The sequence below is a fragment of the Amphiprion ocellaris genome, chromosome 14 (assembly GCF_022539595.1).
Source record: "Amphiprion ocellaris isolate individual 3 ecotype Okinawa chromosome 14, ASM2253959v1, whole genome shotgun sequence".
NCBI lineage: Eukaryota > Metazoa > Chordata > Actinopteri > Pomacentridae > Amphiprion > Amphiprion ocellaris.
The window spans coordinates 2,317,933-2,344,084 of NC_072779.1; the positions used below are offsets into that span (position 1 = coordinate 2,317,933).

At 35.6% G+C, this 26,152-nt stretch overlaps 2 protein-coding genes across 2 annotated transcripts in view; one reads left to right on the forward strand and one right to left on the reverse strand.

Moving 5' to 3' along the window:
* Window positions 1–26,152, forward strand: part of alg8 (ALG8 alpha-1,3-glucosyltransferase) — a 48,611-nt gene that overhangs the window by 21,101 nt on the left and 1,358 nt on the right. The gene's annotated exons all lie outside the window — the stretch shown is intronic.
* On the reverse strand, window positions 896–26,136 carry guca1d (guanylate cyclase activator 1d). Its single transcript, XM_035941558.2, has 4 exons — window positions 20,182–26,136; window positions 13,657–13,806; window positions 8,536–8,623; window positions 896–5,956 (listed from the first exon to the last, which is right to left on the reverse strand). The coding sequence occupies exons 1-4, from the start codon at window positions 20,374–20,376 to the stop codon at window positions 5,832–5,834; spliced, it is 558 nt and encodes a 185-aa protein (XP_035797451.1). The 5' UTR covers window positions 20,377–26,136; the 3' UTR covers window positions 896–5,831.

The following is a 26,152-nucleotide window of genomic DNA, read 5'->3' on the forward strand; positions in this document are numbered from 1 at the left end:
CTGTTCTGCATTAAACCTGACGCCCAGGTGGTGCAGCATCATGTTACTGTTTCTTCTGCTTGAACATCTCTGATTTGCTCGGACGTTTTTGATCATAAACTCTGGATATTAAAGCATGATACCTGTGAGACTGCAGCCTGATCTATCACATACTTTCACTTTGCACCTTGCTCGCCACGCGTTGCTTCAGCATTTTTAGTCTTGATCGGCGTTCTTGGCCGTTGTTCCTGCTTCTTCTGCCAAGGAACAGTGAATTCTAAGCCTTCAAGGTCAGCACCACGTTGCTTTAGCAGCAGTTTCTGGAATCTTAATTTGCTTAAGGTTACTTTAAGCTTCTAGGCATCCCAGAACATTGTTTACTTTGAAAAACAGCAGGGAGCTTTCGGTGATTAACTGATACTTATACATGATTTAGAAGGCGTAACCCCATCGTTTCTGGTAGAAAAAAGCCTTTGATTTTGCTGGTTGACCTACATGAGAACCTTGACTTATTAGCCCTGGGTAGCAACTCAAAAAAATAACCGTATAGAGTGGCTGGGTTTGGCCTTAGAGATAGGATGAGGAACTTCAGCGAATCACTCTCCTTTGCATTAAAAGGATCCAGCTAAGGTGGTTCGTTATCGGATTAGGATGCCTCATGGACACCTTGTTTTAGAGGTTTTCCAGGCAACTGGGAAAAACACAGAACTTCAAGGAAGGATTATAACTCTCATCTGATGTAGGAACGCCTCAGGATCCTTCAGGAGGAGCTGGAAAATGTTTCTGGAGAAACGGATGTCTGGAATTCCCTTCTTAGCCTGCAGCCAACTCTGAACAAGTGGAAGAAGATGGGTGGATGGGTAAAAGGGTTTATTATAGTCGAGAAGCATGTGAGGATTAAATCAAAACAGCAGAATTTGTTCAAAAACTTTATTGGTAAGGCAACACAAAACATGATTGGTTAACATGAACATAGAGTGCTTTACAGGACACATTTTCACTGTAAGAATTTCTATTGCACAGTAAGAACTGTTAGCATCCTTGCTAACCTACAGATCGGACCTGAATGTATGGCTATGACCTCCTTTCTTCAACTCTAAGCATCAAGTTTGTAATCAGTAGTCACTACTCTTCAAACATTCACCCTCCGGTATCTCGGTCTGGTCTCACACATCGTCGTATAAAAATACAAAGGATTAAAACACTCAAACTTCATGATCAAACATGGACATCTAAACTGGGCTCACTGGGACTCCATGTCCATTCTGTGTCCTCAGTCCATTGCCGTTAACCACAATGAAACACAAATGTGTGTTGCATGTGAACAACACAACAGTGGTGGCTCTGATCAGCAATGAAAAATAAATGCGCCAACTTCTGGTCTGGTGCAACCAAATGTCGACCAAATAAGAGATCTAAACATGTGCCTCTCTTCAGCTTGACGGCACGTCTGTGGAAGCACCAAATTCTTTGGGGCGTATACCATTTACTCTTTGCTACTGAAGAAAGCACAGTAGTGCTTGCAATTCCTTCCTTCTCCTTCCTGTCTCTAAAGAGGTGTCATGGAGAGTATTATATGAAAGCTGCAGCGCCTCATTCAAGACGATACAGAGAATCGTGGGAACCTTGCCTGTACTTGTACCTGTACCAACACTGCTTAAGGAAAGCCTCAGGGATTATCACAGACTTCTCTCATCACCATCATGGACTGTTTCACCTGCTGCTCTCTGGAAAAAGGTACTGGAACCAGGGTTGTTCCTGGCTCAGTGGACTTTTGGGGATGCCAGAAAAAACCCTGACTAGAGCCAGACTACGAAGCTATAGGTAGCTTTCTACTGCAGGAACTCAGGGCAGACACCAGTGTTTACAGGACTGGAACTGTAATTGGCATCGACCTTTCTGTTTCCACTGTGGTATAGAATATGATGCTTCAACTGAGACTTTAACTTCGAATGTGCCAAAACAATGGCTCGGAGTATTTTTTCTCTGAACACCCCCCTACAAGAGGTTAGAACAAAGATTCATGCTAGGGATACAGCATTTGAAGAACACGAAATTGACTCTGTTGACATCAGTCCTTGTTCTGATCAAACTGCTCTGAATACAGTTATGTCTGTGGCATTAGCTGCTCTGCCGGCATAGACCATCTGCCACTATCCCATGATGACTTTGTCGTAGTGCACTTTAGCCTTCCAACAACATGTGAATGTTGGCTGGTAGGCATTAACCATCACAGGTAACTTTCTCATGATGGCTAGATTCCCACAATGCTCAATGGTACCACCATGGAACTGCTGGTAGTACTAGTGACTGCCTTCTCGGGTCACTGCAGCATTAAACAGTATGAGGCCCCAGCTGGTGTTGCAACCAGGTACTACAACTTCTCAATATCCTTCTTTCTCTGCTTTATTGGTTAATATATTTTAATAGATTAAATATATCAACGAAAATCTATCGGTTCACAGTTCATCCAAATTCTTTCAGTGGAACTTGAGCATATGTAAGAGGTTCCTTTTCTGGGATGCAAGACTTCTGAACTCTGCATCGGCATCTTTCCCCTGCAGGAATTTGTGGAAGGTGTCAAGTAGAGGAACTGCCACCTAATCTGCCCTTTCAGCCTTTCTGGTTCCGCCGTGTTGTAAGATCCAAAAACTTTAACTGCAGCGTTAACTCAGAATACGCCAAAACAAACAGTAGTAACTGGAGCTACCTCCAGTTCTAGGGGCACATTGGTAGTAGAAAAATCAAGGTTTGTTATGTTAACCTGTTTGGTAAATTGTAGATGGCAATGATTTGTATTCTACGAGGGCGGAAAAGTTGTCCCCTGCCCAGTAGTTTTTCAGAGCTGGTCATAAATACTTACTCTGGACTTTTTCTGCCTTGACAACGGCCCTAAGAGAGGTTCTGCCGGGGTGATAATCATGGTGGGAACATGCACAAACATTCAGGTTGTCTTAACGTGGCCCATAAGTTCCTGCAATGGAAAACGACTTTATGTAAGAGCATCTTTTCCCAGACTGTAAGACCTCTGAACTCCTTTACATACAAGCGTATACTAAGGACACAATTAGTCTCTTTTAAACAGACAACTGCTATCTAAGACTCAGTTATTATCTTATTTGAAAAGCATTGCTATTATAGGATTATTGTACTTAATAAAGTTGCTGGTATTATCTATGTACATAATCCTACAGCTAGGATTATGGGATTTTGTCCTGTTGTTGCAGCTGAATGACAAAAACGTTCTCTAACTCAGTAGATCGAGACACACAAAACTAACAGCAAAGAAAAATAAAACAATGTATTTGAACTATTTATGTTTCCCCAGTGTAAAAAAAATATTGCTTTTGTCTTCCTCAATAAAACTGAGCATTCAGACAGAAATATGTGACAATATGTTGTGATTTTATACGTTCCAGAGTGTTTCCTGAAAGAAACTTTGGTTTTATGAAGATAGAACAAACAAGACGTGTTAAAGAGCTTTAGAGGAGGACTTTGGTTTGTTTGAACTGAGCGAGGCTAACAGTTTGTTTCTAGTCTTTATGCTAAGCTAAAGTAAACTCCTGAACATTGACTTTGAGAGGAATTAAACTGTTCCTTTAAATAGTAGTTTAAACAACTGCTCAGTTGGTAAAAGTTAAAGTCAAACTGATGTTGCATCATGAGATGTTGCTAAGAAGTAGTTTAAAGTGCAGTTCCATCAATAGCCACTAGATAGATTGATCCTATTGGACTTCTCTCTGTTTCTATAGTTTTAATGTCTCATCGGTTGAAGTGCCGTTCCACTGGCAGCCACTCTGTTGTGCCTCCTATTGACTCCCATTCAAAAAGAATCGGTCTAGAAATCAGTTTTTAAAAAAAAAAAAAAAAAAAAAAAAAATTTAAATGATCTAAAATTCAGGCTGGAGGTCTGTTTGGACATTACCTCTCAATTAATATGATTTGAAGGCTTTTATTTTTGAAACTAGTCTTCAATTGGATATTACTTTGCTCTGACCTGGTGGCCTGGTTTGGCCTGAATCGGCCTGGTTTGGCCTGGATCGGCCTGGTTTGGCCTGATTCCAGTCGAGCTGATGTAGTAGAGTTGTTGAGGACGATCTTGCTGCTGTGTTCTGGAGAACAGTAATGGAAAGTGTTTTCACTGAACTTCCCAGCATGTTTTTGAGTTGCTGTTTGATATTAAAGTGTTTTCAGTGTTCGGTCTCGTTCCTCCGACCTGCTGAGTCTGTCCTTTAAATATGAACCAACCCAGTGGCAGAGACGCTGCCTGTAAATCTGCTCTATTACAGCTCAGGCTGCTGAACCTTTTAAGAGGATCAGCAGATCGCGGCACGACAATCCCAGCAGTCCTCCTCCTGTGAAATCCTTTCCAGTGCGTCTAAGTTCTGCAAGAAACTGATGTTTGAAGTGTTTAAGTGATGCTCAGCTGCTGTGCTTCTTATCAGCTCTTCATATATGGAAATCTACCATGATCAGTGGCCTAATGTAGTCAGAAAATAACAATTACTGTAGAAAATCCTCCAAAATTTTGGACACATCTTGAACTTTGAGAAGGCGTGACGGACATTTTGTAGATTAAAAGACTAGTCGTTAAATGAATCAGCTGGTTAATTGATGATGAAAATAATTGAAGAGCTAATTTTTGGTTTCATTTCAAAAGCAGAAATTAATATTTACCATTAAAATGTGCATAGTATTGAGAGGACAGTTCTAGTCAGTTTTCTGTACCTTCCTGTTGTCTTGCATTCTAAAAATCTTTTGAGATACTAACCTTAAATTTCTTCATTTATATTTTGCATTTTTATGAGAAATATTTTAACCCAACACGCTGTGGGTTTATGGCTGTATTATTCCATTAATCACCAAAATATTCAACTTGTCTCGTGCTTCATTTTGGACACATTTCCTCTGAAATTCAGGCAGAACATTCAGTGCTGGGTGTCAGTTTATAGTATTTCAATGGTGAAGCAAAAAAATGTATTAATTTGGGGAGAATAAATGAGTTTGTTTTGTTTTGTCTAAACTCAGGCAGCAACAAAATTTGACAAAATTTGAAATGGCATTTGGTACCAATATTATCAGAGAAAGTTGAATTTAAATTAATTTGGTTCAGTTGGTTAGAGTTTTGTGGTGGCAGATGCTAAATATTCTACATTTTTTTAAATTGTGGTGCTGCAAAGTTTGAATACATTGATTTAGGATGCTGGAATTTAGGAATATAAGCGAACAGCAGCACAGAGATATTTTCGATATCGCAATAAAACACATCTAAAGTTGGCGAATTTTTGATTGGTTTCAGAGCCTACCTGGTCAAAGAGAAAGTAAAAAAGAATACTGTTAATCCGTGAAGATATTTGGTGCTTTGGACTCAGTAAATAGATTTTAGGGAAACTGGAACCATCACTAGAAATGTAATGAAAACTTTGTCTTTGGTTGAGCATTTTCGGACAAAATTGTATCTGGTTCAAACCCCAAAATGTTGGTTTTGTTGTAAGTGTCCAAACATCAGCCTTCGTGTTAAAGATCTGTCTCGGTAAAATGCAGTCGAAACCTGTTGTGCTCTGAGTTTGTCTGATTGGTTTGGTGTCTTTATAAATCGCTGCAGTCAGACTCAAGTGTTTAAGGGTTTCTGTGATTTGTGAGACGAACAACAGATCTGCAGAGTCTTCAGGTATGCATTGAAAACAAGTTCCTTTTTCAACTCGATAGCTGAAGACGAAGAGGGGCGGAGCAGCCGTGCAATCGCAGGCTGGACGATCAATCACAGTCCGCCGTGGACATGATTTGTTTGTTGGTGTTTGGGTGGGGGAGCGGAGGATTCAGTCAGTCTTTGAGGTTGAACTGGTGACTTTTCATCCCGCCCGGCCTTCGATGATGATCACTAAGACGGGCGTCAGGTCCATCAGGTTCTTCAGCGTCTCCATGATGTCTTCATGGTCCTTGGCGCCTTCAATGAACTCCTCCAGTGTCAGCTCACCTGAGGGGTCAGAGGTCGTAGTTTTATGGATGAAACGGCTTTAAGCACACAAACAGTTAATTCCAAATATTTTAGAAGCCCTGATATTTGATAAATTTAAGACTTGCATTCACTGAAAACATGGTCCTGAATGCCAGCCTCAAAGAAATTTATCTGCACTTGATTTTGTTTGTGTTTTTTGAGATAATTATAATAATGTCTTTGTGACTATTTTGTGTCTCTTTGTGTTCATTTTGAATCTTTTTGTAGTAACTTTGTCTTCCTTTGCAGTAATTTTTTGTCTCTATGTACCAGGTTTGTGTCTCTTTGTGGTCATTTAGTGTCTCTTTCTGTGTCTGTTTTGTGTCTCTTGCGGTTGTTTTGTGTCTCTTTGTGTTCATTTTATATATCTTTGTAGCACTTTTGAGTCTCTATAGTTGTTTTCATAGTTGTTTTGTATCTATTTTTAGTTGCGTTAAATGTCTTTGTCTCTTTGCAACTGTTTTGCATCTCTTTGTGGTCATTTAGTGTCTCTTTGTGTGTTTGTTTTGTGCCTCTGTAATAATTTGTGTCTCTTTGTAGCATTTTTGTGTTTTTGTGGTCATTTTGTTTCTATTTATAGTAATTTTGTGTCTCTTTGGGGTTTTATTGTGTCTCTTTATGGCTACTTTATGTCACTTTGTGTTCATTTTGAATCTTTTTCTAGTAATTGTCTCTTTGTAGTAGTTTTGTGTCTCTGTGGTCATTTAGTATATCTTTATGTGGTTGTTTTGTGTATCGTGTTTGTTTTGTGTCTCTTTGTAATAATTTGTCTCTCATTGTATCATTTTTGTGTTTTTGTGGTCATTTTGTGTCTCTTTATATTAATTTGGTGTCTCTTTGGGGTCTCATTGTGTCTGTTTGTGGTCTATGTACACTCCCAGTCAATGGTTTGGACACACCTTCTCATTTGTTTTGCCTTTTATTTTCATAACTATTTACATTGTAGATCCTCACTGAAGTTATCAAATCTATGAATAAACACATATGGAATTATGTAGTAAACAAAAAAGTGTGAAATCAGTTAAAACACATTTTATATTTTAGATTCTTCAAATAATTCAATTTGAATTAAAATTGTCATAATAATGACTCAATAACTGTCCAAAATAATTTGTAAAACAAGTTAAAATTAGTCCAAAATGACTCGAAACCTGTTCAAGACTACTCAAATTTTCCCAAAACGTTAAAAATGGTACAAATGACTCAAAATATGTCCAAAATTTGTTAAATCTTGTCGTAAATGACCCGAAAGAAGTCCCAAATAACCCTGAACAAGTCCCAAAAAAACTCAGCATTCGTTCAAAATGATTGAATTTGTCCAAACAAATTATAAATTGCCAATAATGACTCAAAATCTGTCTTAAATAACTTAAAAAACAAGTTGAAATTTGTCCAAAACTACTTTAAATGTAGTAATTGACTTAAAATTTCGATAATGAATTGAAACTTGTGTTCAGTGACTGGAAATGTGTCCTAAATTACTCAAAAATCATCCAAACCGTCTCAAACTTTATCCAATATGAGTAAATATTTCTGACCAGGAAGGAGATGATGGAGATGACCTGACCTCCACAGTCACCTGACCTGAACCCAATCCAGATGGTTTGGGATGAGATGGACCACAGAGTGAAGACAAAAGGACCAACAAGTGCTCAGCATCTCTGGGAACTCCTTCAAGACTGTTGGAGAACCATTTCAGGTTCTACCTCATGAAGCTCATCCAGAGAATGCCGAGAGTGTGCAAAGCAGTAATCAAAGCAAAGGGTGATTATTTTGAAGAATCTAACCGAACAGACAGATTTTGAGTCATTATTGGCAAATTTTAGTTCAAACTGAATCATTTTGAACAAACTTTGAGTTTCTTGGGCTTGTTCAGGGTTATGTGGGACTTCTTTTGAGTCATTTAGGACAACAAATTTTGGAAGATTTTTAACATGTTTTCAGAAATTTTGAACAGGTTTCAAGTCATTGTGGACAAATATTTACTCAATGGTCGGTTTGGATGATCTTTGAGTAATTTAGGACAACATGCTGTTGTGGTCATTTGGTGTCTCTTTGTGTGTCGTTTATGTCTCTCATGGTTGCTTTATATCTCTTTATGTCTCTTTGTAGCTGTTTTGCATCTGTCTGTGGACATTTCTTACATTTGTAGGTCTCGTAGTTATGTGTAGCTTTGTGGCATTTCGGAATCAAATTGTCGTTTTTCATCTTCTGCAGCTGTTAAGTGCCTCTTTGTAGCTGTTGTATGTCTCTTTATGGTCATTTTCCGTCACTTTTATGGTTGCTTTGTGTCCCTTTGTGGTAATTTTATGTCTCTTTTTAGCTATTTTGAGGCCCTGTAGTTGTTTTACAAGTCTGTTTTCTGTATATTTGGAGCTGTTTTGTGTCTCTTTGTGGTTGTTTCGCATCTCTTTAAATACTTTAAAGACATCACAAACTACTCCACCATTGTGTAGTCCGTCAATTAAAGTGAGGACTCTTTCACAGTACTCTGGCAGTATTTATAGTGTTAAAATTTACAGTAACAGCTGTACTTATTTCAGCTGAGTCTTCTTTACCTTCGCCGTTCACGTCGATCCTCTCAAATATGAGCGAGACGATCTCCTCGGGGTCGATGTCTCGGTTTCGTGTGATGTCCTGGATGGCCTGCAGGGGGAGATAAACAGCAACAAAGCAAGCTTAAACCACAAATATTTAAACTCCGATTCAGAAGTAGGGCTCAACCAGTGGGGGGTTTTCACGCTCCAAGATGATTTCTAATCAAGTAGAGCGATAACCGATGTTTGGAGCGGTAAAAATGAAAATCTTCATGTTAGCAACCAGAAACACAAACTCCAATACAAGACTTTGCTGTAATATTTATGTTATCTACACCACTGTTCAAAAGTTTGGGGGTCACCCATCAATTCCATGTTTTCCATGAAAACTCACACTTTTATCCATGTGCTAACATAACTGCACAAGGGTTTTCTAATCATCAATGAGCCTTTCAACACCATTAGCTAACACAATGTAGCATTAGAACACAGGAGTGATGGTTGCTGGAAATGTTCCTCTGTACCTCTATGGAGATATTCCATTAAAAATCAGCTGTTTCCAGCTACAATAGTCATTTACCACATTAACAATGTCTACACTGGATTTATCATTCATTTAATGTTATCTTCATTGAAAAAAAATGCTTTTCTTTCAAAAATAAGGACATTTCTAAGTGACCCCAAACTTTTGAACGGTAGAGTAGATGTTTATTTAGAAGCTTATTTAAACTAGAGCTTTAGGAGGCATGTAGGGGAAACGTCCCCCTCAGTATTTCGAAGATTGTGGACAGGAAATCGTTCGAGATCACAGAACGACAACAGATAAAAAGAGCCGTGTTATGAATTAATTTATGTTCACCAAAATCTGTTTAAAAAAAATAAATTACGATGAATAGAAAAAAAATTGGATCCGATAAGCGGCTCAATCTGCTAACTTTAATTTATTTTTTATTCATCTATATTTATTCCAGTCATATTTTTCCTCCCTGTGGTTCATTTTTCACTGTAATATAAAGTCCTGAACCTCAGTAGAAACTGCACAACTACGGCTAGAAGTAGAAAGAACTCAAACATGTCTTCAGTGCTGTATGATACAGTTATAATGCCATAAATTGTTTAAAAAACAATTGAAATTACATTTTTTTCAATATTTGCTTTGCAAAATTTGATAAAACCTGGAATCAGCCGGTACAACATTTTTGCACACATGTTACCACCACTAGTGGCTCTGCATGTTATGGATAATTTACTTGAACTACTCTGAACATCGGCTCTAGAAAGATGTTTCACCATGCTGAATGTATCTCCTTCCTCTGTTCACTGTTTTTGAGCCGTGGTGCATTTATGTTATTGATCCAAACTGTTTTATTTTCCTCAGTCGTGCCTTCATGGTTTTGTCGAAGAGGTCAAACTTTTTTTCCCCCCTAAATCAGGTGCATTATTTTTGCCTGTTTTTTTTTTTTTTCTTAAAAAATCAAGAAGAATGGGACCAGATCAGCTTTCAGCAGTGTGAAAGGCTGATGGAGAACATTCAGCCAGGATTGGAGCTCTACTTTAATGGCAGGACTACTGAATATTATTTTAATGATGTGATGGATTACTGATTTATTGTTCAGTTTTGAACACATTCTTTGTTATTTATTGACTTTGATCCCAACGATGTTGAGAACTGACAGATCAAGAATTTAGTTTTGTTCGTTTTTCTTGCAAACCACAAACAAAAACAAACATAATTTGTATTTGTTTGTGTCTGCCTAATGCAGCCGCACCTTTTGAAACACAAAGAAATATTTTCCAGAAATATTTCCTGATAATATTTGAGATTATGTAAAATTTTAAGGGTGTCCAAAAACTTTTCCACCACTGTAGATGATTAGAACTGACGCAAAATCGAAAATCCAACAATTTATTTCTGTTTTCACAGCTTCATTCTGGTAAATAGTGTTATTTTGCTGATTTTATTTTTTTTTTTGAAAAATAATTACCCGTCCATGTTCGACTTTTGAGGTTAAATAAGAAAATTGAATGTGTTATTTTTTCCTTCGTATTACGCATCTCACTCCAATTTAAAGATTTAACCCCTTAAAATGTCCCACATGAACTACACCAATAAACAAGGCGTTGATTTTCTTTTGTTTCTTATGCATTTTGCAGAATAGCAGCCAAAACATACCGTGTGCAAACTGGAAATATCCTCTGTGCAGCATTTCAACGTCAACAATTTGATTTTTTTTATTTTAGTGGAACGAAACTCTTCATCCATTTCTGTCACCTGCAAATTTTAGGAGTTTTTCCTTTTCTCTCAAGATTTTATTAGTCCATATTCACAATTTACATCTCATTTTAACTAAATCAACTGTTCGTTTGGATACTCAACTGGCTTTTTTACTTTTTTATAATGTTTTGACTAACTATGCACGTCGATTTTATGCGTAGAAGTGGACCGTCTGACTGGTTAAAATACTTTTATTTGTGATGTTTCTGTGCTGGACCTTCAGGTTGAATGAGGCAAACCCATTTTCCAGATGAAAATTCAACACTGAAACATGTGCAATGATTGTAATTTTGCAGGTTAAACACAGTGTAGGAATCCTTTCAACGTTTAATCATAAGCTCAGGTGGTGGTTTGACTTTCTTTGGAGGCTCCACAGCTGCCTGGTTTCTGTCTGATGTCCCTCAGGACGGTTTAATGTCTCGGCTAACTGGGTTGGAGTCCCCTGTCCCACTTCCAGCGGCTTCCTGTCAGCTGATAGATTGAGCTCATTCAGCAGATTAACACTCGTCTAATTTCAGAGCTAATCCAGCCCAGTTTTCAGTCGGGGCTGCAGACTGAGGGTCAGTTCGCTGTCTGAACAGTGTGAAGTGACGAAAATCAAGTCTGCTGAGTTAATCTTCAACCTTTGAAGCTATAAAATACCTTCAGGAGTAAATATTCTACCCGCGTTATGCCACAATTTTTAGACTTTTTCTCTGAATAGAAAAACTGAGAATGAATGAAAGTGTAAAAATTGAACCATCCTCTGCTGCATTCATTCATTGATTCTACCATTTTTAAACAGCATTTAAGATGGGGATTCAAAATAGAAAAGTGTCCAACTTTCTGCCTCTCCTTGGCCTTTAGGGTCGGTTCAAGTTCTCCAAGCCTGATGAGGTCTGACAGATTTCCAGGGTCTTTTTCTGAGCTCACAGGAGGAACAACCAGCAGAATCTGAGGAGACTTCATTCAGAAATAAAATCAGATGATTGCTGGATTTGAATGAAACACATTCAAAAGATCACAAGAATCTGAGAAGTTTAACCTTCAGCTCGGCTGCAAGATTTGAAACGTGCTTAAAACTCAAAGTAATCTGTGAATGTTCTTGTAGCATTTTTAATCTTTTTTCACTGCAGTTTAAAATCCTGCACCTCTATGGAAACATAACAACTCAGAAATATATTCTGTGCAGTTTTAATGCCTTAAATCATAAAAAACAAAGGACATTTAAATCCTTTCTCCAAGTGTCCACAAGTGTTACCGACACTGGGAAAGATATGAAGGTGCCACATACTTTAGATACTTTATTATTTACATTCTTTATGACTTCTGTAAACTCTGTTTTTCCAGCAATAGAAAGATGTTTCCCCATGCTGAATGTATCCTCCAGCAACCTGCTCCTCTGTTCACCGTTTTGGAGCCTTGGTACATTTATTTTTATTTGCTTTATTGTTGTTTTACTTTAGTTATTGTCACATGACTAATCGTCAAACCTGAGTCAGTCATGACTTCTCAGTTGTGGTAAGGGGCTTTGAATTTTTTGTATTTTGCAGAATTTGTTTGGTGCGAATTGTTCATTTTTGGTGAATTTTTAAATGAAACATGTAGAATAAAGTGATTTTGTTGAAATATCACAACTGAGTTCAGAGACCATCGGAAAGTTGAAAAATCCAACAATGCTTTCTGTTTTTACAGTTTCTGGCTGGTAAATGGTGTCATTTTGGAATATTTTCAAATATAACCTGACTTTCTGACTGTTTGGCAGATTTGGAGGTTCAGAGGATTACGTTGTTTGGTTCTGTAGCTCCATTTCATGAAAAAATTATTGTTTTTTATTTTAGTTATTGTCACAAAACTGAGTCAGTCATGGCTTCTCAGCTGTGTTGAGGAGCTCTCAATTTTTTGTATTTTACAGGATGTGTTTGGTGCGAACGGTTAGATTCTGTTTTCTGACAGAACAACATGTGAGTAGGGTTAGTGAGTAGTTCAGGGACCGTCGGAAAGTTGAAAAATCCAACCATACTTTCTGTTTTTACAGTTTCTGGCTGGTAAATGGTGTCATTTTGGGAAGCGTCCTGATCCTCCAGCAGGTTTGGAGGTTCAGAGGGTTGCACTGTTTGGTTCTGTAGCTCCTTTGCATTAAAACTTTATTGTGTAGTTTTTTTTTTTTTTTTTTTACATTTTTAATTATTGTCACATGACTGTTAGACAAATCTGAGTCAGTCATGGCTTCTCAGTTGTGTTAAGGAGTGCTGAAGTTTTTGTATTTTACAGGATGTTTTTGGTGCAAACGGTTCATTTTTGGTGAGTTTTTAAATTAAACATTTAGATTTTGTTTTCTGATAGTATGGCATGTTGCTGGTGAGTAGTTCAGGTGCCGTCAGAAAGTTGAAAAATCCAATCATACTTTCCATTTTTATAGTTTCTTGCTGGTAAATGGTGTCATTTTGGGAAATTATCTGACCCTCCAGCAGGTTCAGATGTTCAGAGGGTTAAATGTTTGGTTCTGAAGCTTCTTTGCAATTAAACTTTGGCTGTAATTATCACAATTATTTTTATCGTTGATCGTTTTCTGAATGAACCATTTTGATGTTTGTTCTCTAAAATGGTGAAAAAATGTTGATGAGTGTTACCAGAAAGATGACAAATACCTAGTTTTGTCAACAACTCAAAGATATTCAGTTTAAAAACACTGATTAACTTTTATATTTGTCTGTTATTTACGTCCTTGTTTAGTTTTTTATTTATTAATCAAACATTTGAGACATTTTCTTGTTTTCATCATGAGATGTTTCTTTCATAATTCATAAAGTTGTTGGTAGATTGAAATCCTAAATTTGTTGGATGAGGATTTGTCTTCACGTGTGATGATGTTGTGTGTCGTTTACCGAGAAGATGGTCTCCAGCTCCTCCTTGTCGATCTTTCCGTTGCCGTCCTGGTCGAACAGTTTGAAATACCATTTTAGTTTCTGGTTGATTTCTCCCTTCAGCATCAGGCTAATGGCTGCGATGTACTCCACGAAGTCGATGTAGCCGTCCTACAGACACAAATCAGGAGGCAAAATGTCACCCAGACGTCACTACCTACGATTTCTGGAGATCATATAAAAGTCATACCCTCTTCTTGTTTCCAAAGTTAAAGCTCAGCATCAAAACTCAAAGCAGAAAACATGAAACAGAGAAAGTCGGTGTTGGGATTTATTTAGTCAGAGTTCTAGTTTGTCTGCTTGTGATCAATAATAAATGCATTTAACAAGACATTATGGAATTTAATAGAAAAAAACTTTAATAAATTGTGTTAATGATATAAATCAACTAGCTGTGGATGTGATTTTGTAATGTAAGATTAAGTAATTAAATATATTAAGAAGGAAAAATGACATTCTGATATAAAAATAAGACAAAATTAAAAAAGTGAAATGATTTAAATTAAAATCGTGAAATATGTCTAAAGTCATATATAAAAGGTCCAGTATGAAATTTTTAACAAGTGATGTTCTGAAATTAAATATGACATTAAAGAATAAATTGAAAATTGACGTCAAGAAACAAAAAATGAAAAAGTACCTATTTGAAAATGATTTTGTCATTTGTTTTACCTTTGACATGTCATGAAATAAGTTGTCTTGCTTTAAAAAAAAATAGCATTATGAAATATAAAATTTAAAAATTCCATTGAGTAAAAGAGAGGTTGTATTGTAAAATTTAAATAATATCAAATAAAAATGAAGGGACATTTAAGAATAAATAAAGTGACTTCTGGACATGTAAAAGTAAAAAGTTGAAATATGAAATAAAAAAAGCTTAAAATAAAAAAAATGGCATTTTGAAGAAAAAAGATACAAAATGAAAGAGACCTTATGAATGAAAAAATGCATTAAAATATATATTAAAATAGGTTAAAAAAATAAAAAATTTAAAAGTATGACAAAATCCAAAAAGTGACTTAGTTAATTTACAAAAGAAATATATCTTGAGCTAAAAAAAAAGAAAAAACTGACCACAAAAAATAAAAATGGAAAGTGGCCGTATGTATTTAAAAAGAAATGAAATTTAAAAAATGAAAAGGTGACATGAAGTACAGTGACAGGAAACAGATGTAAAATAATAATTGTTAAATAAAAGTTAATATTATAAAGCAAAATAAGAAATAAAATAAGTTCCATTTGATAAGATTCGATAATAACGAGTTGGGTTTAAATAATTTGTGGAAACATAATTTACGTTATTTTCTACAATAAGTTTGATTTCTGTTTCAGTTTATAAACAGCAGAAACATGACTGTTATTTTAATAATTTATTTTAATTTATGGAGCTCAAACTGAAACAGATGAAGGAATTTACTTTTTTCTCTCCCACTGAGTGTTTATACTTGTAATATTTTATTATTTAAATCCTAACCAGCAGCAATCAAAGAGGCACCGTTTGTTTACAGAAATGACCACGTGTTCGTAAAAGTCTAAACGGGTAGAAGCTGATGTGAAATAGAAATGACTGAACCAACATTAATGCTGTGATCTCCTGGTGTCGTTCTCCTCATCAGGTATATTTCCTGAGCTCTCAGAACGTCCTCCCTGAGCTTCATCGCTCCACTGTCTGAATCCACTTAGTCGGCCAGCTCTCCATGCTAACGATGTAAGCCAATTAGACGCAGGGAAGTCCTGCTGCCTGCGTTTCCACGGTAACAACCTAGTTTTTAAATATTTTATAACAGCAACTTGATCATATTCATCAATTGGTGTCCTAAATTTATGAAATCTGAAAAGAAGACTTTTAGTTTTTCTCTCCTCTGAACTCTGAGCAGTCTCTGGATGTTTTAGTTTTATTTTTCCTTCACATTTTTACTCATCGTGTGCTCATTTTTCACTGAAATATAAAGTCCTGCACCTGTATGGAAACAGAACAACCAGGACTATACTCAGAAATGTCTACTGTGCAGTACGAGACCACAAGAATGATAGAAATAATAAAAAAGAAAAGTAGTAGAAGTATCTGTGGGTACACTGCCTGCAGTTCAGCTGAAAAGTCAGTCATGACTTCACGCGTTTCTCGAGGAGAATAGACCTTTTTTTCTCCAAAAACCTGGTGTAAATGATTTATTATTGGCCAGGTAGAATAAAGTGATTTTCAGGAAATATCGCAAGTTTGAAGCTTAGATTTGGTTAAACTCACCGATGGAACATCATGCATGATTAGAAAAACTAAAAATTCAACAATTTAGTTATGTTTTTACAGTTCCATTCTCTTATAAATAGTGTAATTTTGGTGATTTTACTTTATTTTTACAGAAGTATCCTTTCATACTCAGGTTTTGGGGTTCGGAGGGTTAAATAAGAAAATTAAATGTTTTATTTTTTCCTTGCTGTTACACATCTGTCTCCCATTTCAGGATTTAACCCCTTAAGGTTCCCCACACAAACTATACTAATAAACAAGTTTAACCCTGTAAAACCCACTGTTGCAAAAATACATCAGATTTATTTTTTAAATTATTATTTCTTATTATTCATATCTAAATATATATATATATATATATATATATATATATATATATATATATATATATATATATATATATATTTATTTATTTATTTATTTATTTATTTTTTTTTTACAGGTTTTGTATTTTTTAGCTCATTCTCAGGCAATTTTATTCTTATTTTTCCTAAAATACCACCAGATACTGAGCTATTAACACCTGCACAGTTTAATGTTAAGCCTGAAGGAAGTTATCAGTACCTGGACTTTATGTTTGAGTTAATAATGCAAAAATTTTAAATTGAAGAACAAAACATAAGCAGATTGTTGACTCTAAAGGTGTTCGTCCTGAATTCGTTTGAGGTAAATCAGACAGAAACCGGCGGAAATTTTACATCATGGAGGGAAATAATTTGTTTAACGTTCTGAAGGTATTTTTGCTGTTGTTCCACCAACATGCAGCAGAAACGTTGGGTTTACTGGAGCAAGAATCACCATGAAAGTCCTTTTAGGAAACTCTTTTGGACCCTGATGACACTTTATCAGCTATAATTTAATTATTTAACCATTTAAACCTGCAAAACGTCCAAATGAGGCCATTCTGTCAGGAAAATTGACCAAAACTGAGGTTAAAATCATGATATGTCAATAATATCCCTTTATTTACACGTCAAGTATAATAAAACTCAGTGGATCAGTAAAGTGGGTTAAAGAACAGTGAACAGAGGAGCAGGTTGTTGGAGGATACATCCAGCACGGTGAAACACACAGTTTATAGAGGCTGTAAACACTTAAATAAGCTGAAGCACTTTTCCAGTATTGGTTGCACCTGTAGATGTTATTTATAGTGAATAACCAAAGAAATGCAACTTTTTTTCATGTTTTATGATTTAAGGCATCCTGTGTTTTACTGGCAGTGTGTTCACGGAGCAGAGAGGAAAATTAAAAAAACTGAATCACTAAAATAAATGCAGCATGGCTCAGAAACAGTGAACAGAGGAGGAGGTTAGTGGAGATCCATCCAGCATAGTGAAACATCTTTCTATAGCTGATGAACAGAGACCCAAAACTAAAATAAAACTTCTTCAAAATGACCCAAATTTTCCTTAACTTAAAAATGGTCAATTTGAACAAACTTGGAGTCATTTTCCAATTTTTTAAAGTAATTTTGGACAGTTTTCCAGTTATTTTAGACATATTTTGAGTCCTTTTGAACTAGTTTGTAGAGGCTGTAAAAAAATGTAAATAGTTGTATTTCTAAAATATTTAAAATCACAATTTGTCTATTGTGTTCAGTTATTTTTTGTGAAATAGCTAATTCTTTTTCTATTTTTTTTATATATTTATAGCTTCATAACCGTGTCATACTGCAGAGAAGACATTCTGAGTATAGTCATGGTTGTTCTGTTTCCTTAGAGGTTTAGGACTTTATAATACAGTGAAAAATGAGCCTATAGTGAGGAAAAATGTGGGAAAAAAAGCCCAGAAACTGCTTGAAGTTCAAATCAGGGCCTTTGAAACATAAAAACAGATGACTCTGCAGTAAATAAATAAATACAGAGTCCATCGAGTCCATCTCTAAGAAAACTGATTTTAAAATGATCTCGGTCTGATTTCTGACTTTGATCCTGAACAGAAAAATCTGTTTGTCCGACACCGGAGTTACGTTAGAGCTCTTTAAAGTTCCTCCTTCTGCAGTTCCTGAGCCAGAACCCCTAAAAAGAGCCGCAGGTCTGATTATGTCGACTATTATAGCTCCTGGACGTCCTGAATGACAAATTACAACATCAGTGGCTTCTCAAAGGCTCTGATCATATACATGAATGTGGAGGTTAAACAGAAACAGAGCAGTGGGGGTGGAGTTTAGTTTTTTTTCTACAGTGAAAAGGAACATTTTTTTTAGTTAAATGTTACTTTTGTCATCGAAATACCAAATGACAGTCATTTTGACTTTGCACAGTGTGTTTGAGCTGCTCTCCTGCAATACTCATAAGAGAAAAAAGAAAATTTCTGCTATTTCTGCAAAAAAAAAATGAAGACTTCTTGAATCTGAAGTCAGCACCTCATTTTACAACATAGCAAGAAAAGACACAAATAAGAAAAACTGGTGATAAAAATCTCATAAAATGCAAATTAGTAAAGTAATAAAACCACATGGGAAAGATAAACCCGATAAGATTTCAGACAATCAGCTAAAATCGAGCACCAGGAGGTGAGATTAGATGGAAATAAAAACCTGATTTGTCCTCCAGGATGAAGTTATTCCAGGTTGCAGTAAGTAAAACTGGATTTCCCACGGTGAGTAAAAGCATCCGCCACCTGCAGCTTAATCCAATCAATCGAGAGCCTTATAAATAAATAAAGCTCAGTTCCTTCCACAGACAGAACCATGCAGCTTGACCCAGCATGCAGTCATTCTCTTTTACTTTCACTGATCACACTGGACGTCCTGCATTCAATGTTCCCAGAATGTTCAGTGATATGTCATCATGGAGATCAGATAAAGTAACAGGACACACTTATGGGTTTTTGTAATGTTTAAATACATTAGTGTAAAGTAGAAAAATATGCAGTAATACGTGAAAAGGTTTGAGTTAAAATGAGAAAAAATAATCCTTAATTAAATTGGTAGAAACTAAAAATTGTTTGCTTTTACTGCATAAAGATGAGAATATTTTCCAACTTTTACTGCACGAAAATGAGAGTAATTTTGTACCATTACTGCAACTTTTACTATACGGATCTGAGAGTTTTTGTACTTTTACTGCATAAAGATGAGAATATTTTTGTACTTTTACTGCATGAAAATGAGAATCATTTTGTACCATTACTGCAACTTTTAATACGCGGGTCTTAGAGGTTTTTTTTGTAGTTTTATTGCATGAAGATTAGAATAGTTTTGTAGTTTTACTGCAACTTTTACTGCAGGAAAATGAAAATATTTTTGTACTTTTACTGCATGGAGATGAGAATAGTTTTGTACTTTTACTGCATAAAGCTGAGAATGGATTTGTAGTTTTACTGCAACTTTTCCTACATGTAGATGAAAATATATTTGTACCTCTACTACACAAAGATAATGATATTTTTGTATTTTTACTCCGCTAAGCTGAGTATATTTTTTTGTACTTTCACGGCAACCTTAACTGCATGAAGCTGAGGAAATATTTGTAGTTTTGCTGCAACTTTTTATGAAAGAAGATCAAAATATTTTTGTAGTTTAGCTATATAGAGATGAAAATATTGATGTATGTGTACTGCAAGAAAGACTAAATGTTTCTACATGAAGATGAAAATGTTTTTGTATTTGTACGACAAGAAAATGAAAATATTTGTGTACTTCTTGGCATGAAGAAGAAATAAGATAATTTTTTTCTATTTTTTCTACATGGGAATTAGAACATTTTTTGATTTCTACAAGAAGAAACCAAGAAAACTCTTTTACTGCATGAAGGTGAAAATTTAGTTTGTACTTTTAATACATGAAGCTGAGAATATTTTTGTATTTCTACTTCAAGAAAATGAGAATATTTGTGTACTTTTATAGCATGAAGATGAGAATAATTTTGTACTTTCACTGAATGAAGATGAGAACATTTGTGACCTTTTATTACATGAAGATGAGAGATTTTTTTGCACTTGTTGCATAAAGCTGAGAATATTTTTGTACTTTTGCTGCATGGAGTTGATAATATTTTAGAACTTTTTCTACATGGAAATTAGAACATTTTTTGATTTCTACAAGAAGGAACTGAGAAAATTCTTTTACTGCCTAAACATGTAAATATTTTTGTACTGTTACTGCATGAAGATGTAAATGTGGACACACTGTCAAGTAGAAAAGGAGCAGATTCATATATTTCAGGATCGTTTTCTGAGTCGGACTGGTTCTGATCCGGTGATCCTGACCTGCTGTGTGTTTGCTCTGAACTCACCCCGTCCATGTCGAAGGTGAAGAACACCTGGTCCACGTAGCTGTTGGCGTTCTCGCTCATGCCCTTCAGGTTCAGGATGGCCTTGAGCTCGAACAGCGTGATGAGGCCCGACGGAGACTCTCTCATGAACATGTTGTACCAGTGGTGCATGTCCTCGGACAGGATGTCGTCCAGGTTGGAGCCGTGGTTCCCCATGGCTGCAGCGAGGAGCAGGAGGCCAAAACCTCGAGCAGAGAAAGAGGATGGTGACGGGACCGAGGCAAGGGTCGATGTGCCACAACTTTGTCAGCAGTCCGGTTGATGGATCCTCTACGGGATCAGATGGAAGAGTCTTGGAGCAGCAGGAGGCTCGAGCCGGCCCACTTCCAGGCTGCAGCGACTCTGCAGCTCACAGCAGCCCTCAGGACTCTAACCCTCTTAGGTCACAGAGGAAGAATCAAGAAGGCACCTAAAATAACTCCCTAATGAGATCAGGCCGCCTTCTGCAGGGAGCCCCGAGCAAAGAGGCCAGAGGAGGAGCTGCCGAGTTCAGGTGAGGGAGTCGGGCCGGACCTGGAAGCAGGATGGTTATATAACCAGCTGATTGGGTCGACCTGCTTCAGACAGGGAGGTTCCCCCATTTCAGATCTGTACCGGCCTTCAAACGTCCTAAACGTGTTTTAGAACCTGCAGAAGTTTTACAGCAAGATATAAAATGTGATTTGAGGGCACTTGAACCCATGCAGCGGTCATAGGTTCGGTTCCCCCATTCTTCTCCCAATTCCCCGACTGTCAAAGCTGCAAGAAAGAAAGAAAGAAAGAAAAATGTGACTTGAGCTAAAACCAGCAGGAAAATCCTCAACACATCTTGACTTCCAAAAGTCACATAACCCTTTGATGCCCAGTGTGGGTCGGGAGATCCCCATTTTCCATCGGTTTGGTCACTTTTAGCCCATGTTGTGCATCAATGGGTTAAAGCAGGCCCATAATTAGTGATATTATTAGGAATTATTGTTGGTAGGGCTGCAGTTTGTCATTCCAAATCCAAATTTAGTCATAACACACATTTGAAAACTATTAGAACTGAACCAAAGAGCGATACAATTAAAATGAGGCCATAAAACACACTGACTGAGAGACTAATCTGAATTAAAAGTCTATAAAATAACTGTAATATGGAGTTAGAACACAATAAAATATGGATTTGCTCAATACAGTGTTGGATAATAACCTGTTTTGTCTAAACTAAAATTTAAAAAAGCAACCAATTCTCCCAGTTGAAGCTGGAATCACTGAATATGATATTTTCAATATAAACACATCCGGCTTGTTTTCATTGACCTCTATAGACGGTTTGATCAAGAAAAGATCTTTAAAAGTCTAAACTTTCTCTTGTTGAACCTGCAGGATAAACACCAACCAATCAGGATGCATCAAAGTGGGGTAAAGTTTACTGAACTTGTAAAGGAAACTGAAATTCCACAGAAAACGGCTGTGTTCACATCAGATTTTCAAACATGGTTTTTCCTTCTTTGCTGTGATCTGTGCTGATGTTGGATGGTCTGAGTTTCTGTGATCTTGAGGAGTTCCCTGCAGCTGCTGTCATGATCAGTCACGGTCAGTAATGGGCTTAGAGCTGTTGGTAGTGATCCAGTTAAACCATTTAAACTCATGATGCCACGGTCACAGACACGCTATCAGCCTGATCTGTCGTCTGTTTCCCAACTTCAGGACGAAATCGACCTCATAAAGACGTAAAACAAATACAGCAAATGACAGACATTAGTCTCAAAGAAGATGTGGTTATTAAGCAAAAATATCCCAAAATGTAAAGAAAACACATTGACCAATGTTGTTTAAGGCAATGTTTTTGGCGATTTAAGTTGCTCTAAATTAGTTAATGGTGCTCTAAATGAGTTAAAGTTGACATACACTACCGTTCAAAAAGATAATTCCATGTTTTCCATGAAAACACTTTTATCCATGTGCTAACATAACTGCACAAGAGGTTTCTAATCATCAATGAGCCTTTCAACACCGTTAGCTAACACAATGTAGCATTAGAACACAGGAGTGATGGTTGCTGGAAATGTTCCTCTGTACCTCTATGGAGATATTCCATTAAAAATCAGCTGTTTCCAGCTACAATAGTCATTTACCACATTAACAATGTCTACACTGGATTTATCCAAAGGTGTTGGAGATATGATATTTATAGAAAATAAAAATCCAGTTTGACAAGATGACGCTGTAATGAAAGGTATACAATCAGATCACTATATTTAACTTAAACCTCTCAATCGGTTATAATATTTGTGAACATATTTAATCTCTTTGTGCTAATTTTCTCATTTTGTGTTAGTTTTTTGTCTCTTTAGCATCAATTTTTGCCTCTTTGTGTTAATTTCTTGTCTCTTTGTGGTAATTTTACATCATTTTGCACGTCTGTTTTCTTTTGGTCTCTTTGTGTAAATGTTTTTTCTTTCTGTTTGTTTTTTCGATCTTTGTGTTTGTTTTTTTGTATCTTTATGAACATTTTTATTCTCTTTATGCTAGTTTTGCATCTTTTTACGTATTTCTGTTCATTTTTTGTCTCCGTTTTGTATTTTTGTGTTAATTTTTGTCACTTTGCATTCCTTTCTACTCTTGTTGGTTTTTGTCGCTTTCAGTTAATTTTATCTTTGTGTTTGATTTTGTCACTGGATTCCTTTTTACTCTCCTGTCAATTTTTTTTTGTCGCTTTCAATTTTATTAGTTTTTGTGTCTTTTGTTAGTTTTTGTCTCCTTGTGGCCTTTTTGTGTCTTTTTCAGTCTCTTTATAGTAAATTTGCATCTTTATGTGGCAGTTATCTGTCTTTTTTGTCATAGTTTATGATAATTTTTTGCATCTTTGTGGTCAACTTATGTCTTAGAAGTAGTTTTATCTTTGACATTTTGAACTTTTTTGTAATCATTTTTGCGTCATTTTGTGTATATTTTTTTCCTTTTGATAATTTTATATCTGTTTTTTGTCTCTGTCAATGTTTTTGTCACTTTCTGTTGATTTTTTTTGTCCCTTTCTATTTGTGTTTGTGTCATTTGTTTGTCTTTCATATCCTTGTTGTCTTTTAGTGAACATTTTTCATCTCTCTGTGCTAATTTTACATCATTTCCCTTTGTGTTTGCTTTCTGCCTCTTTTTCATAATTTTTTGTCTCTGTCATTGTTTTTGTAGCTTTCTTCTCATTTTTTTGGTCCCTTTCTGTTTGCCTTTGTGTCTTTGTGTTCATTTTTTGCATTTTTGTGGTCTTTTTGTGAACGTTTTCTCTCTTTGTACTAATTTTGCATCATTTTACATCCGTTTCTGTTTGTTTTCTGTCTCTTTTTCATAATATTTTGTCTCTTTCTGTTAGTTTTTTGTCTCCTCGTCACTGTTTTCTGTCTCTGTGTTCTTTCTCTGTCTCTTTGTCACGACGACTCTGAATCATTACGTCCGCTGTGGATCTAATTAAAGCTCTGATCTAACTGCTGACAGGACGAGCTGCTGATCTGATTAAGAAACTTCAGACAAAGTTGCTGATTCTCAGCCGTGGCGTTGGGCTGAGTAATTAAAGGTCGGCTGTGGTTAATGCGGGTCATTTAGGAGAATGAATGGAGTTTGGTTCAAACTATAAACTGTACATGATTAATACTTCTATTGGTAATTCACTGTAATAATTGTTTTAAATATTCTAATATGATATTCACAGTTACAGGAACTGACAGGAACATAAAACTGTGGTAAATTTTGTGGTCAAATTGAACCTTTTGCTTCTTTCTAGCTGATTTTAGTATTTTGGAGTTGATTTGCATCTTTGTCATCATTTTTGTGGCCTCATGGTAATTTTGCGTAATTTTTGGTCACTTTGTGTTAATTTTATATCTTTTTTTAATATTTCATCTCATTTTATGTTAGTTTTTTGTCTCTGTGTTAATTTTTTGTATCCTTGTGGTCATGTTGTATCTTTCTGAACATTTTTAGTCTATTTTTCATCAATTTTGTGTTAGTTTTCTATATTTTTTCATATTTTTGGTCTCTTTGTGTTCATTTTTTGTCTGTGTTTGTTTTCTGTATCTTTGTGGTTGTTTTGTATCTTTTTTTGACATTTTTAATATTTTTATAGAAATCTAGCATAATTTTTCGGTCAATTTGTCTTTGTGTTTTTTTCTTTTTGATATTTCATGTCACTTTATGTTAGTTTTTTGTATCCCTGTGGGGATTCTGTATCTTTCTGAACATTTTTAGTCTATTTGTGGTAATTTAACATCATTTTCCATCTTTTTGTGTTAGTTTTCTATATTTTTTGTCTCGTGTTCATTTCTTGTCTCTTAGGGTTTGTTTTCTGTGTCTTATTGGTTATTTTGTATGTTTTTCTTTTATTTTTAATATTTTTATGGTAATTTTGCGGAATTCTGCATCTCTTTGTGATAATTTTGCATAATGTTTTGGTCACTTTGTGTTTGTTTTTATATCTTTGATAATATTTAATGTCACTTTATGTTAGTTTTTTGTCTCTTTTCGTTCATTTTTTGTTTCTTTGTGGTCATGTATCTTTTGTACATTTTTAGCCTATTTGTGGTCATTTTGCATCTTTTTGTGTTAGTTTTCTGAATTTTTTTTGTCCCTTTGTGTGTATTTCTTGTCTGTCAATGGTTGTTTTCTGTGTCTTTGTGGTTATTTTGTGTCTTTTTTTTACATTTTTAATCTTTTTATAGTAGATTTTACATAACACTGCGTCCTTTTGTGTTAGTTTTCTGTATTTTTGTCATAGTGTTTGTCTCTTTGTGTCCAATTTTGTATCCGTTACCATTTTAATCTTTTTGTGGTAATTTTATGTAAATTTGCTTCTCTTTGGTTTTTTTCTCTTTGACACTGATTTTTTTTTCTTTGTATCATTTTTTTGTCAATTTTTTTCTCTTTTTGTCTGTCTTGTTAAATTTTTGTATCCTTGTGGTTATTTTGTATCTTTCTGAATATTTTTTGTCTCTGTGATAATTTTACATCTTTGTGTTGATTTTTAGTCTGTTCATCGATTTTAGTCTCTTTATGTTCGTTTTTTTGTCTCTTAGAGTTTGTTTTTTATACCTTTGTGGTCCTTTTTTGTGTTTATTGTGATTGGACGTCTCTCTTCCTGTGTCAGACTCTGTTTTAATCTCCCAGCATGCCTCTGGGCTGCAGGTTTTATTTGTGTATCAGAGGATCAAACAGATTATCCATTAATCGCTGCTGCTCCTTGCAGATCCTTCTCTCTGCAGATTAACACTTTCACTGTCCGCTGGGCAAAAATTAAACCTCTGAACCCCAAAACCTGCCGACTAGATTAGTTTTTTTATCTCCTTGTATTCATTTTGTGTCTTTGTGATCATTTTTAGCCTGCTTGAGGTCATTTTATGTTATTTTTTGTCTGTGTTGAATTTTTGTCTTTTGTCTCGTAATTTTTTTGTTTTTTTCAGTCTTTGTCATTGTTTTTTGTGTATTTGTGTATACTTGTACGGCTTTTTGTATATTCATGAATATTTTTAAGCTCTTTGTGGTAATTTTACATTATTTTACGTCTTTTTGTTCATTTTTCTGTCTGTGTTTGTTTGATATTTTTGCATTCATTTCTGTCACTTTGCCTTCCTTTTTTCTCATTGTTTTTTGTCTCTGTTACTTTTTTTGTCTCTGCATGTATTTTTAGTTTGTGTTTGTTTTATTTCACTTTGTCATTGTTTTTTGTCTTTTTATGCTCATTTTGTGTCATTTTGGTCATTTTGTGTCTCTTTTTGGACATTTTAAGCATCTTTGTGCCATTTTTCGTCACTTTTTAGTTGTTTTGTGTCTCTTTGTGGTCATTTTTGTCTCTTTGTGGTCATTTTTTCCCCTTTGAAGTCACGTTGTTTCTCTTTGTGGTTGTTTTGTGTCTCTTTGTAGTCATTTTGTATCTCTTTGTCGTCGTTTTGTGTCTGTCTGTGGTCGTTTTTTGTCTGTGGTT

Coding starts and splice junctions, on each gene's coding strand:
- guca1d (XM_035941558.2), bottom strand. CDS start 20,376: ATGGGGAACCACGGCTCCAACCTGGACGACATCCTGTCCGAGGACATG. Junction 13,807..20,181: donor TCACCTTCGACATGGACGGG/GTGAGTTCAGAG, acceptor TTGTGTCTGTAG/GACGGCTACATCGACTTCGT. Junction 5,957..8,535: donor GATCGACGTGAACGGCGAAG/GTAAAGAAGACT, acceptor CTGACCCCTCAG/GTGAGCTGACACTGGAGGAG.